The 13,756-nt window shown below is 57.1% G+C and overlaps 1 protein-coding gene across 13 annotated transcripts in view; it reads right to left on the bottom strand.

Annotated features, from left to right (window-relative positions):
* Positions 1–13,756, bottom strand: part of ABR (ABR activator of RhoGEF and GTPase) — a 195,673-nt gene that overhangs the window by 84,763 nt on the left and 97,154 nt on the right. For 2 of the 13 annotated variants that reach the window (XM_078372262.1, XM_035299232.3), the window contains exon 1: positions 7,365–7,529. The exons of 10 other annotated variants lie outside the window; for them this stretch is intronic. In XM_078372262.1, the coding sequence (XP_078228388.1) occupies positions 7,365–7,499 (135 nt within the window). In that variant the 5' untranslated portion in view covers positions 7,500–7,529. Of the gene's footprint in view, positions 1–3,886; positions 3,952–7,364; positions 7,530–13,756 lie in introns of those variants that run through there. One more of the 13 variants, XM_035299234.3, reaches the window with a different exon arrangement.

Below are 13,756 nucleotides of genomic sequence, written 5' to 3'. Positions count from 1 at the left end.
AACATTTCAGAGAAAGCACCCCCAACATTTCAGAAAGTACCCCAACATTTCAGAAAGTACCCCCAACATTTCCTCAGCGAAAACACATGGACAGTCATTCTTCTCGGCCAGGATCCCCAAGAGTCATCCTGGCCTCTCTTCCTTCTCTCCCCTTTCCCTCCGCTACACTGAGCCCCCAAGCCCTTCCCTGCCTCCCTGCTCATCTCCGCAAGCCCTTCCCTGCTCATCTGTCTCCCCTCCTGTTCCCTGTCCCACCCCTCCCCTCTACATTGGTTGAGGCCCCCTGCATCCCACTCTGTCGACCGGGTTCTCCAAACCGACTTTTCCTGCCTCTCTTCCTCTCTCCTCTTGCCTGTCCCACATACGGGAGCTGGATTCACCTTCTAGGAGTGCCACCTTGCCCGATGCTTGCTAAGGACCATATATCAGTACTGCAAAATGTGAACCCTTTGGAATTCAATTGGGCTATGTGTCCATTTATTTATTCAATAAACAGTTACTGAACGTCCACCAGGCTCTGCAGATAAAACAGGAAACAGTCAGGGGTCCCTGTTCTCACGTGGCTTAGAATCTAGTGGGAAAGACATCTAAAAAACAAACACGGGGTCCAGCAGGTCCTTTATAAAACACCTGCAGTGGTCCAGGCCTGTCCCAGTCTTTCCCACAGCCGTGAGATCGCTCAGTCTTCTACACATGCAGGAGCACCAGCTTCCTCATCTTCGAAGGTCTCTGGCCTTCGGTTCTTTCCTTACCTGCTGCCCCAAATTCCCTCTTTCCCTGAGGCATCTTGGCCACAGAAGGGGAATGCAACAGCTGGAGAGAAAGGGTGGTGGTGAGGGATTGTTTGGAAGATACTATGCTGGTAGGTTTGAAGACAGAGGATGGGGCCATGAGCTAAGGAATGCAGGGAGCCTTTAGAAGCTAGAAACGGCAGGGAAAATGAATCTGCTCCCCTAGAGCAGGGGCGCCCGATCTTCCTGGGGCCACACTGGAAGAAGAATTGTCTTGGGCCACACATAAAACACAGTAACACTAACAACAGCTGATGAGCTCAAAGAAAAAAATATAATGTTTTAAGAGTTTATGAATTTGTGTTGGGCCACATTCAAAGCAGGTGGCCCATGGGACGAGGTTGGACAAGCTTGCCCGAGAGCTTCCAGAAGCAGTGCTGCCCTGGAGATTCCTTTGTATTTTATTGATTGATTGAGATGGAGTCTCACTCTGTCACCTAGCTGGAGTACAGTGGTGTGACCTTGGCTCACTGCAGCCACCCTCTCCCAGGTTCAAGTGATTCTCCCACCTCAGCCCCCTGAGTAGCTGGGATTACAGGCACCTGCCATCAAGCCCGCTAAGTTTTATAATTTTAGTAGAGTCGGGGTTTCACTATGTTGGCCAGGCTGGTCTCAAACTCCTGACCTCAGGTGATCTGCCAACCTCGGCTTCCCGAAGTGCTGGGATGATTACAAGAGAAAAATTTGTGTCTTTTTAAGCCCTTAAGTTTGTGGCAATTTGTTTCAGCAGTGTGAGAAAAGCAGGACAGACTCCAAGCTTTAGGAAAGGCCACTAGTTACATATTGAGGCTTTACAAGTACCAGGAAGGGTGCTCAGCACTCAGTCTTCCTGGCTCAACTCACTGGAATCTCACAGTCTGGCAGGTGATACTGTCTTCCTGAGGCACAGAGAGAGTCGGACTGCAGTGGCCTGCATGGCCACCAGCACACAGACCCCTGAGGGACAAGACTGGAGCCTGGACTGGCCCCCAGTCCAGCCCCTCCAGGTCAGACTCTCGGGGTCTTCCTACGGCTTCCCAGCCTTGACAAATGGGAACACATCCCCGTGCTGGGGGCTAGCACCCCATCCTGTTCCCTGCCCACCAAGGGTGTGCCTGAGGGTTTAGCAAAACCCTCCAAAGGAAGTCACTTGGGGCACACGGAGCTTAATTGCAGCACTGGTCGGACTAAGACGGGGAAGGACCGTCCCCTCCCCCGGCGAAAGCGTGAACCCCGCAGCCCTGTAATCTCCCATTTCTGCAAGATCCTGTCCTTAGTGCTCCCATCCACAATCCAATCATGAAAGGCTGGTTCTGATGGGAAGACCTCTCAGGGAGACCCTCCCTCAAAAGGCAACAGAGTCAGCCACAGTGCCCCAACTCCGGGCCCCGTTCACTCTGCAGTTTCGGCTGGGATGGGAGTAAAGGTGCTGAAGAGCTTCTGGATAGGAAATTAGCCGCTGTGTTCTTGGCTAACAGGAGGCCCATTGCTCAGTTACTGCCAAAGAAAGGCCTCTTCCATCTCCCATCCCTTCTCTGTTCACCCCAGACTCTACCATTCCTAGTTCAGAACCATCAGGAAATTCAGGAGTGTTTCTGCAATCCCTGTGGGGGACTCTCGTCTCATCAGGGCTCACCATTCACTTATCCGTTCCTGATGGGTGCCATGCCTGGGAATACGAAGGTGAAAGAGATGGCCTGTGCCCCCAGGAACTCTTCACAGGTGCCCATGCACCCAGACCCTTCCGGAGTGAGTTCTCTGGAGAGTTCCAGGCCCCACTGCCTGCCACTCTCCAGCCCCAGGAAGCTGCCTGTCCTCACTTCCTCCCAGCCAGGACTTACGAAATCCTGCTGTGGTGGGTTTGTTTGTCCTTGGCGTCCTGCACAATCTGCCAGGCTGACGGCTGGCAGCTTGAAGCCACCAAACCAAAGATGTCAGGTCACTCTGGGAGGGACAGGGTCTAGAGGTAAGGTGCAGCCAGCTCAGGCCTGGTCTTCCATAGAGCTGAGAGGCTAACGAAAGCCTCCAAATGCTTGGTTCCAGGATAAGCAAAGACACAATCTCCCCAGGAGCACTATCTCCAAGACAAGCAAAGCAGGCTCCCTGGCTGTGACTCCAAGCTACAGGACACGAGGCGAGGGTCTGAGACGTCACAGACAGCAGAATTCAGGCCACGGGCCACAGCTGGCTGCCAGGAGTACCCAGCAGGATCTGCCATAATGGATGCCACTGGGCCTGGGGGGCGGGGTGTGCCCATGCCTAGGGCTTCTACCCACACCTAGCATCAGCCTCAGGACAACTGGCCCATCTGCAGGCTTAGGCAGTGCAGAGACAGCTAGACACCCTCTCCCCTGCCCAGGGCCAGGCGCTGAGGAAGCCTCTTTCAGCTGCTTCCTTGGCAGGATTTAGAACAGAAAGGACAGGGTCACCTGCTGGAGGACAAAGACCAAACTCCAGCAGCCACCTTCTCCTAAAGGGTGGCTCCTCACACGCTGGGCTACCCATTGCTGTCTGAAATTTTAGGCAAGGCCGTGGGGTACAGGCAGTGTCCTTTTGAAAATCTGGTTATTCATATCCCACCTTTAGAATTCTGCCTTACTCACACACCACCACCTGCACTATTCTTTACTCCGTGTTGTTCTTTACGAGAACTTTTCAGAGACAGAGTCTCGCTCTGTTGCCCAGGCTAGAGTGCCACGGCACAGTCTCGGCTCACTGCAGCCTCCATCTCCCAGGTTCAAGTGATTCTCCTGCCTTAGCCTCCCAAGTAGCTAGGTTTACAGGTGCCCACCACCATGCCCAGATGTTTTTTGTGTTTTTAGTAGAGACGAGGTTTCACCATGTTGGCCAGGCTGGACTCGAACTCCTGACCTCAGGTGATCCACCCACCTTGGCCTCCCAAGTGCTGGGATGACAGGTGTGAGCCACTGCACCCGACCAAGAACTGACTGGTAGAAAGCAGTCTTAACCTACATGTTATATTTAAAATTGTAAGAAAAATGTACAAGTCTTATTTTTTTCTAATATATATTAAAGTATATACTTAAATACTAAAATGCAAAACAGAGACCAAGGTGCCACCGATCACCTCTTAAATCACCAACTGTGGGGCCTACCTGAGAAGAACCTCCAAATGGGGGGCACAGGCGTGGCCTTTGCTGCGTGTGGAGGCGGAAGAGACCTGGGCAGGTGAAGCAGAAATAGAGGTGTTTCAGACGGTCCATTAAAAACTGGCACAGAATTGGGCTGGGCTCAGTGTCTCATGCCTGTCATCCCAGCACTTTGGGAGGTCAAGGCAGGAGTTAGAGACTGGCATGTGCAACGTGGTGAAACCCTGTCTCTACAAACATACAAAACAGCGTGGCATGGTGACATGTGCCTGCAGTGGGAGGGACTGAGCCTCAGAGACGGAGGCCACTGTGAGCCGTGACTGCGCCACTGCACTCCAGCCTGGGTGACAGAGCGAGACTCGGTCTCAAAAGGAAAAAAAAACTGGTATAGAATAATACCTAAAGGGTTAATCTGCGTTACAAAAGGGTTTTTATTCCTGACAAGGAAGTTCCTTAAAATAGCACTTTCTACAAGGCCCCTGTTGCAGCCCTGCCTATCTTTAAATAGAACGGCATGAGGCGTTTCTGGAGACTACATACCACTTTACAGATGCAACGTGATGCTGCTATTGCTAATTGCACAATCAGTCTAACAGATCAGTGACTCTTCAAAGGTCAGTCTGGGCTGAGACGCGCAGCAGACCCCAGCTGCCGTTCTGGAGAAAGCTGTAGCCAGCTTCGCACCTGCTCCCAGGAAGATGGAGCATCTCGGAAATCAAACTGGAAACAGGGTTGACTTATGGGCCTGGCACTTGGGCACAGGCTCAGGATGTAACTACTGCTTAAGGTAAGTACCCCTGAAGTAAAGTAATAGCAAAGAAGATTGCCTGGGATTCCTATCAGCTGCCAGGGAGGGGTTGCCAAGACTGCCCGCAGCCCAGGATGAAGCGCACCATCCATAAATAACCCCTGGCCTGCACATGCACACCCACCCCGACATACGTGCACACACCCACAGGCACCCACCACACATATGAGCACACACCCACAGGTGCACACACACACCCACCCCCACATACGTGCACCCACATATGCGCATGCACCCACAGGCGCACACACACCCCCACACCCCCAACATAGCGCACACACCCACAGGCACACACACACCCACATACTCGCACGCACCCACCCCCATATATGTGCACCCACAGGTGCACACACGCACACACACACACTCACACACCCAGTCCCCCTCACTGTAAGTGCTCTCTTCTCCCCCGAATTTGGTGCCCTTTGCCCAGCCCTAACGACTTTCTTTTCTTTCTTTTTTTTTTGTTTGAGACTGAGTCTGGTTCTGTCACCCAGGCTGGAGGGCAATGACACGATCTCAGCTCACTGCAACCTCTGCCTCCAAGGTTCAGGCGATTCTCCTGCCTCAACCTACCATGTAGCTGGGATTACAGATGCCCACCACCACACCCAGCTAATTTTTGTATTTCTAGTAGAGATGGAGTTTCATCATATTGGTCAGGCTGGTCTTGAACTCCTGACCTCAAGTGATCCACACACCTCGGCCTCCCAAAGTATTGGGGTTCCAGGCATGAGGCACTGCGCCCGGCCCCCTCTGACTGCTGTGTTCCTACTCCCTGTGCCTGCCCTCACTCTGAACACCTTGTAAGGAAGAATCACACCTTGTTTCTCCCATCAATCCTACAGTGCCAGGCAGGGTGCTTTGAAGAGAACCTCAGAGTGTTTGTTGAGTGAATGCACGAGCTTTCTTCCTGCCTCTCTGCAGCCACCATCTGAGGCCAATGCCAGTAGAAGAGGGAGGACTTCTAGAGGTGTTCAGGATGAGGCAGGGAGCCTGGAGCTCCCCCGAATTCAAGAAAGGTCCCCTTCCCCCATGCTGGCAGCAGAGTAGAGGGGAAGACCCCTCCAGGTGCTCATGGGGACCGAGGAGGAACAGTGTTTTTAGGTATGATGTGTGTTCAGGCTCTCTGGGCATCTGTGCATGCTGCAGCAGAACACCTCCGAGAGGGAGCAAGGCTGGGGGCCTGTATACCCTCTGTGCACCCCCATGAGCCTCCCACATTCTGCAGGTCCTCCCTGACACCAGCCACACACCAAGCACTGTGCCTCACTGGGCCACGATATGTCGTGGTCCTTGTTCCCAGGAGGGTGGGCTATCACTGAGGAGGCAGATGTCTGGAGTTCTGAGCAGAATTAACTGTGGGCTTAGCTGAGGCATAACCAGGGTCCAGGGGAAGGGGAGGTGCAGGAGGCAGCATGGCGTGGGCCCACACCTGAGCTGGGGGACCCTGGAGAAGGCCCCTTAGGGCCACACCTCGATCCCAGCACTGCCAGGCTTCCAGCCAGACTCCTCGCTCATGAGCAGAACTTCTTGCCACACTGTTCCTAGTGGGAAGGCTGGTCACAGTGCAGAGGCCTCCCTGGGCCTACCAGGAGACATGACTTGCCCCCACCACCCTATGCCAGCACCAGATCCGAGAACCTGGGGTGGGGTGGGGTGCCTCTGCAGCCTCTGACAGCTCCCCCCAGCCCAGCCTGCACCACGGCTCCACCCAGACTCCACACACCAGCCATCTCCCGTGGGGCTATTTTTACCTCCACTGGCTCCTCCTCAGAGCCACACTGGAGAGTGGGTGGGGCAGGGCTGTGGTCCCCATCTTCCGTGAGGGGTGGGGAGACCGGGAAGGCAAAAGGACAGTGTGCCGTCCCCAGTCCCCAGCCATGCTCTGTTACCAGGCCTTCTAGGGCCTGCAGATGGGCGGGCACGGGGCTAGGTGGCCTGGCTCGGCACCCCAGACTCCCAGCCACGCATCCTCACGGGCCCTCCTCTCTTGACACAAAACGAGAGGGCAGCTGAGCGAAAGGCTGAGGGTGAAGCTCTGAGAGGAATGTCCAACAAGGGAGACGCTGTGGAGGGGGCACCAGGCGCACAGGGCCGGGGGTTCCGGACAGCCCTGCCCCTCAGGGGGACTCTTGCCAGCACTGTCTCCCTGGAAGCAACCTCTCCCCCAGGACAGCGCATTGCTGCAGAGCGAGCCCCCAGCCCATCCCACCTTGTGAAGGGCACCTGCCCACCTGCCCACCTGCCTCAAAGCACTCCCCCGCCGCCCCCGCCTGGCTGGTCCAGTCCTTTCCTTCAGTGATCCCTGACTCCTGCCCTTTGCACACACCCTCTCGCCTCCCGGCTGGAAGAGGGCCCCCCGCCCCCACTCCGCCGGTCCGGAGCGCCCCCCACGGTTGCTGTGGAAACGGGGTTCCGGCCCACCCACTACCGGGAGGCCCCCAGGTGACTCCCAGCGGGCACAGCCGCTGGAGCCCCGAGCTGGAGCCGGAGCCTGGCTGAGCGGGGAGGCCGCCCGCCCCTCTCCCGGGGGAGCAGCTGCCAGACCCCCGCGGACCCAGCCGGGGACTCCCCTCGGCCGCCCTCGCGGTGCCCGGATCAGCCATGTCTGCCGCGCTCCCTCGCGGCCGCCAATCCGGCCCTCCCGGCCCCCAGGGCGTGTCACGCTCCCACCTTCACAGCCACCAGGAAGGGGGACCCTGAGCCGGGGCTGGCCGGGGTTCCCAGCTCGCACTCCTCCAGGAGAAACACATCCTCGTCCTCCAGAACCTTGTCCAGCAAGCCTATGGCCTCCTCTTCCTCCTCCATGGCAGCCGGGCCGGAGGGCAGACAGGAAGCGGGTCCGCGCCGCGGCGGCGGCGGGAGGGGCGGGGAGGGAGGGGGGCAGGTCTACACCCGCCCGCTGCTCCCGACCCCGCGCGCCTCCCGGACCTTGTCCGCCCCGCCCCGCGGCCGCCCCGCGCGTCCCCTCCCGGCGACAGGAGGAGCGAGGCCCGGGCAGCCCCTGACGCCGTTCCGGGCCCAAGGCGGAGGCGAACCCGCGGCTCAGCAGCGCCGGGCCACCACCGCGTCTCGCCCACCGGCCCCGGAGGACCCGCCCTTCCTGGCCTCCGGGACGCGCTCCCAGCACACAGGAAACGCGCGTGGCGCCGCGAGGTGGGGCCGCCCGTCCTGTGGGGTCGCGGGGCCGTGGCGGGCAGAGGAGGAGCGAGGAGGCCGCTTCCCAGACGCAATCGGATTCCCGCGCTGAACCAGCACGACCGACCCCCAGAGCCACCCGGGTCCCCACGCACCGGAGCCCCCTTCCGGAAGGGAGGCTCCGGCCTGCCGCGAAGCCTCAGTCGCCGTCCCCGCCACCGCCGGAGGAGCCAGGCTTTGCCAAACACGGGGCCCGAGCTGCCCCCAGCAGGAGCGCGCCACCAGGGTGCTGCCCACGGACGGTGGGCACCCCACTCACAGACCAGCCCCCCACTCACACGCGCTGCTGAGATCAGGACCCCCGCCTCCTCCCAACGGCACCCCCAATTCACAGACCAGCCCCCCCACTCACAGGAGCTGTACAGACCAGGACCCCTGCCTCCTCCCAGCAGCAACCCCCACTCACAGACCAGCCCCCCACTCACAGACCAGTCCCCCCCACTCACTCAGGCTGCAGAGACCAGAGACCAAGACCCCCACCTCCTTCGAGTGACCCCCACTCACGCAATGCACAGACCAGGACCCCCGCCTCCTCCCAGCAGCCCCCCACACTCACAGACCAATACCCCACTCACACAGGCTACAGAGACCAGGACCCCCACCTCCTCTGAGCACCCCCCCACTCACGGACCAACAGCCTCCCCACTCACAGGCACTGCAGAGACCGCGACCCCTGCCTCTTCCCAGCAGCTCCCCTACTCACACATCAACCCCCTCCACTCACCCTGGCTGCAGAGATCAGGACGCCTGCCTCCACTGAGCACCCACCCCCGACTCACATATTGGCCGCCCCTGACTCACAGGTGCTGCGGAGACCAGGACCCCCACCTCCTCCGAGTACCCCCCACTCATACGCGCTGCACAGACTAGGACCCCTACCTCCTCCCAGCAGCTTCCCCACTCACAGATCAGCTCCCCCCACTCACTCGGGCTGCAGAGACCAGGACATCAGCCTCCTCTGAACAACCCCCCACCCATGAACCAACACCCCCACCACTCACAGGAGCTGCAGAGACCAGGACCCCTGCCTCCTCCCAGCAGCTCCCCACCACTCACAGACCAACCTCCCTACTCACACGTGCTGCCAAGACCAGGACCCAGCTTCCTCCAAGCACCCCCCACTCACAGGTGCTGCTGAGACCAGCTCCCCCGCTCAGGGGGTGCAGAGACCAGGCCCCCCTACCTCCTCCAAGCAGCCCCCACCAACAGGCACTGCAGAGACCAGGCCCCCCACCTCCTCTGAGCAGACCCCCACCCCACCCCAGGGAGCCAGTCCGCAAGGGGAGGACACACAGAACCCAGGCCAGGCTCCATGGCCAGCCCTCATGGCCAGCCCTGCCCTCTCCAGCCAGCTCCCCTGGCTTCTCCAATGGGCAGAACCTCCAGCCCTGCACCTGCACCACCTTCCATGGGGGAGGAGTCCGGGGGCCCCTGGGAAAAGCTCTTTCCCAACCCAGTGATGGAGCAAAGGTTGCAACTGGTACCCACAAGGGTGCAGGTGAGGCGAGGGTGTGAGGCCAGCCAGGTAGGGCTGGGTGAAACCACCACTCAGCTCCGCCAATGGCTGCCTGATCTCTGTGCCAAAGGAGCTGGAAATCTGGCTTCCTAGCATGATTGCTCCTGATTTTAAAACAATGGCAAATAATCAACATTTAAACAAAACCATGGTGCCATCTAAATGAACTACAGCTGTGCCCTGAGTTAGGTCACAGCCCTCTGCTCCCCTAAAATTCTTTAGCAGCTCTGGGCTCTATCAGCAGCAGAGAACCCGCCTCACTGCAGACAGGATCCATCCTGTTTCCAGAGCAGAAATGCAGAGTGAGGGAGTGGGGTGAGCCCTGGGGCCCCAGGGCCAAACAGCCTTTGCTCAGGGAGCTGTGCCACCAGGGTTCTGCACAGGCTCATCCCACCTGGCCCACCCATCTCCTTTCAGCCCCTGGTTTTCCCCTGCCTGCTGGGTTATAAATAGCCAAGGCACATCTGAAGCGCCCTTTCAGCCACAATTCCTCATTTGGTTTGGGCGGGCAAAGCTGTTGCCAGGGCTTGGGAACAACCAGGCTGGCATTTCCCCAGGCACATGTACACCAGCTCAGGGCCCTGAGCCACAGGTCCTTCTGTCTCCCGCCCAGTGGGCTCCAAGTGTGTGTCCCGGGCTGGCCACATGGCTCAGACATGCAAAAAACACGAAGCAGGACCTAAAACCCCACAGGCCCCTCCCGTGCTCCTTCCTCCGCCCAGAAGGACACAAGGTGCCCTGGAAGTCTGCCAGGATATCCCCATATCTGCCCCCTTGCCTCTGCCCAGCACGGGGAGGCTGACGCCCACTCCTTCCCTAAATCCCTAACCTCACACCAGGGGCTCCCTAACATCCAAGGCATCTGCCCTATCCGGTCCCTGTGGCTGGAAATCCCAGTGAGTAAGTAGAATGCCCCTCCTCACACACAGCCTCCACTCAGAGGCCCTGGGTTCCCCCTCCAACCCAGGGGAAGTGACTCATGAGCTCCCACCTGGTTCCCTCCTCTTCCCTGACAAACATGTGGGGCCAGCCTTGGACCTGGGCTTCCTCCCCATCCTGCACACACCGTAGGCCTTGGCCTGGCTCCTCATCTTCTCTGGAGAAGCAGCCTACTTCAAAGCCCCCTAAAACGTGTATTCCAAAGCCAGGGGCTTCCCTGACTCTCTGGCCCCTGCAGTCTAGACTTTCTCCAAGCCCTGAGGATGCAGGTGCTGCCCCAGCCTTGCTGTGGTTAAGATTGCCTCTCATTCTGCTGCCTCCTGAAATGTGGTTCACCAGCTCTGGCCCAGGCCCCAGCCCTCTGCTCCCTCCCCCGAGAATGAGAACGAACCATGCCTTCCTTCCAGGCTGCACCTCCCTTCCAGGCCGCACTTCCCTTCCAGGCCAGTGGCAGGCCACCTCCAGACCCTGCGTCCTGCTGGGCTCTAGGTCTCGCCCCTGCCCCGTCCCCTGGATCTCCTCACTCAGAAGCCCCGGCCCCAGCCCCAGCCCTTCCACGCCACACATCCAGACCACACCAGCCCTTCTCCTCCTCCTCCTCCTCCTCCTCCTCCTCCTCCTCCTCCTCCTCCTCCACCTCCTCCCCAAACCAGCTTCCCCTTCTGGCTCTCTGCTTCTGTCTCGGGGGGGCCCCCATCCTGCGAGTCTTCCTTCCCCCAGGCCCCACATCCCTTTACCAAGTCCTTCGGTTCTTCCTTCTTTTCCTTTTCCAAAGCTGCCCCCCACCCCCAGGTCTAGAGCATCTTACTCCTGCACGACCACACGCATGTTCCACTTGGGCTCCTGATCTTGTCTGCCCATCCGTCTGTCCATTCACTCACACCCAGAGCAGGCCGGGTATGACACACTCAAGGCAGGACAGAGGCCTTGCCACTTGCATGCTCTCGGTCCGCCTAGGGCCAGGACCTCTAAACAAACAAGGCGGTGTTCCAGTTTACCAGCCAGCCTGGGGTCTGAGGACAAATGCACTCACGCTGCCCAAGAGTAAAAGCTTCACAGGAGGGTGGCCTTAGAGCAGCATCTGGAAAGAGGGAAGGGTTTCCAGACAAAGGGTACAAGGCCCGAAAGGAAGAGGTGAAGCAGCTTCAGCCACCCAGCTGCAGTGGCACACCTGAAATTCCAGGGACTCTGGAGGCTGAGGCAGGAAGATCGCTGGAGCCCAGGATTTGGAGGCTGCAGTGAGTTATGACCGCACTACTGCTCTCCAGCCTGGGCAACAGAGCCAGACCCTATCTTGAAGAAAGAAAAAAGAAAAGGAGAAAGGAAGAAAGAAAGAAAAGAAAAGAGAGAGAGGAAAAGATGAAAGAAATAAAGGAATAAAGAAAAAGGAAAGGAAAGAGAGAGAGAGAGAGAAACCCTGAGGAGCATGGCTAGAGGACAGCAGATGAACTTGGAGAAGTGCCTGGAACAGCATGGTGGAGGGGAGGGACGTAAACTTCCCCATGGGCAATGAATGGGGCACCCACCGAGACTCTTTTTTTTTTTTTTGAGACAGGGTCTTGTTCTGTTGCCCAGGCTGGAGCGCATAGCACAAACATGGCTCACTGCAGCCTCTACCTCCTGGGCTCACGTGGTCCTCCCACCTGAGCCTCCCGAATAGCTGGGACCACAAGCACACACCACCACATGCAGCTAATGTTTGAAATCTTTTGCAGCCACTGAGATTTCTGACACCATCAAGTCTAAATCTCTGCCTCCAGTGGACAACTGCCACAGACAGCCTCCTCCCCTCTCTCCAGCCCTTCTTCCCTGACCCAGTTGGCAAGCATTTGTTCACAGCCTGCTCTGCATCAGGTGCTGTGCCAGCATTCAGAACGCAGCCATGGACAGGGGACTCTGTGCCCATCCTTGCAGAGCTGATGGCTGATCGTGGTGACTGGCTCCTGAGGCGGTGTCAAGGGAGGGGCAATTTGAGAACTCTGCAGCTGAACTGCCCCTTTTCTGGAAAACATAACATGGAAACACCTATTGCAATTTTTTTTTTTTTTTTGAGACAGAGTCTCACTCTGTTGCCCCAGCTGGAGTGCAACGGTGCCATCTCAGCTCACCGCAACCTCCGCCTCCTGGGTTCAAGCAATTCTCTTGCCACAGCCTCCCGAGTAGCTGGAACTAGAGGTGATCGCCACCACACCCAGCTAATTTTTGAATTTTTATTAGAGGCAAGGTTTCACCTTGCTGGCCAGGCTGGTCTTGAACTTGTGACCTCAGGTGATCCACCGGCCTCGGCCTCCCAAAGTGCTGGGATTACAGGCGCTAGCCATCTTGCTCGGCACTACTGTTACTGGAATGTTTGCATCCTCTGACTCAGCAATTCCACTCTAGGGAATGTCTCTGAAAAAACATTTCTAGAGAAGCACAAAGCCCCATGCAGGAGGATGTTCACTGCCATGGTATTTACACTAGTGAAAGCCTGCAAGCAGCCCAGATGTCCACCAAAAAGGGACTGGTTACATGGTTTACGGTACATCCTCAGGATAAAGTTCTATATACAGCCATGAAGAGGAACGAGGCCGATCTTTCATCAATAGTAAGCAAAATAACGAGAGCAAATTATATCACAGTACCAATACTATGATCTTTATATAGATATATGCATATATAAGTATGTGTGTGCGTGTGTATATATATATATAATTTTTGTTTTGTTTTTATTTTTGAGATGAAGTCTTGCTCTGTCACCAGGCTGGAGTGCAGTTATGTGATCTTGGCTCACTGCAACCTCCCCCTCCCAGGCTCAAGTGATTCCCCTGCCTCAGCCTCCCAAGTAGCTGGGATTACAGGTGTGTGCCACCATGCCCAGCTAATTTTTGTATTTTTAGTAGAGACGGGGTTTCACCATGCTGACCAGGCTGGTCTTGAACTCCTGATCTCAGGTGATCCACCCACCTCGGCCTCCCAAAGTGCTGGGATAACAGGCGTGAGCCACTGCGACTGGCCATAATATATATATTTTTTGAGACATAATCTCGCTCTGTTGCCCAGGCTGAAGTGCAGTGGCACGATCTTGGCTCACTGCAACCACTGGTTCAAGGAATTCTTTTGCCTCAGCCTCCAGAGTAGCTGGGATCACAGGCATGTGCCACCACTCCTGGTTAATTTATATATTTTTAGTAGAGACAGGGTTTCACCATGTAGGCCAGGCTGGTCACGAACTCCTGACCTCAGGTGATTGGCCTGCCTCGGCCTCCCAAAATAAAGGCATGAGCTGCTGTGCACGGCCTAATTTTTTTTTTTTCTTTTTTTTGAGACAGAGCCTTTCTCTGTTTCCCAGGCTGGAACACAGCAGCACAAACAGCTCACTGCAGCCTCCACTTCTTGCACTTCCTGGGCCCAAGCAATCCTCCTGCCTCAG

This window comes from Callithrix jacchus, chromosome 5 (assembly GCF_049354715.1).
Source record: "Callithrix jacchus isolate 240 chromosome 5, calJac240_pri, whole genome shotgun sequence".
NCBI lineage: Eukaryota > Metazoa > Chordata > Mammalia > Primates > Cebidae > Callithrix > Callithrix jacchus.
The sequence above is the reverse complement of the archived record's forward strand: the minus strand, read 5'-3'. Positions and strand labels throughout refer to the sequence as shown.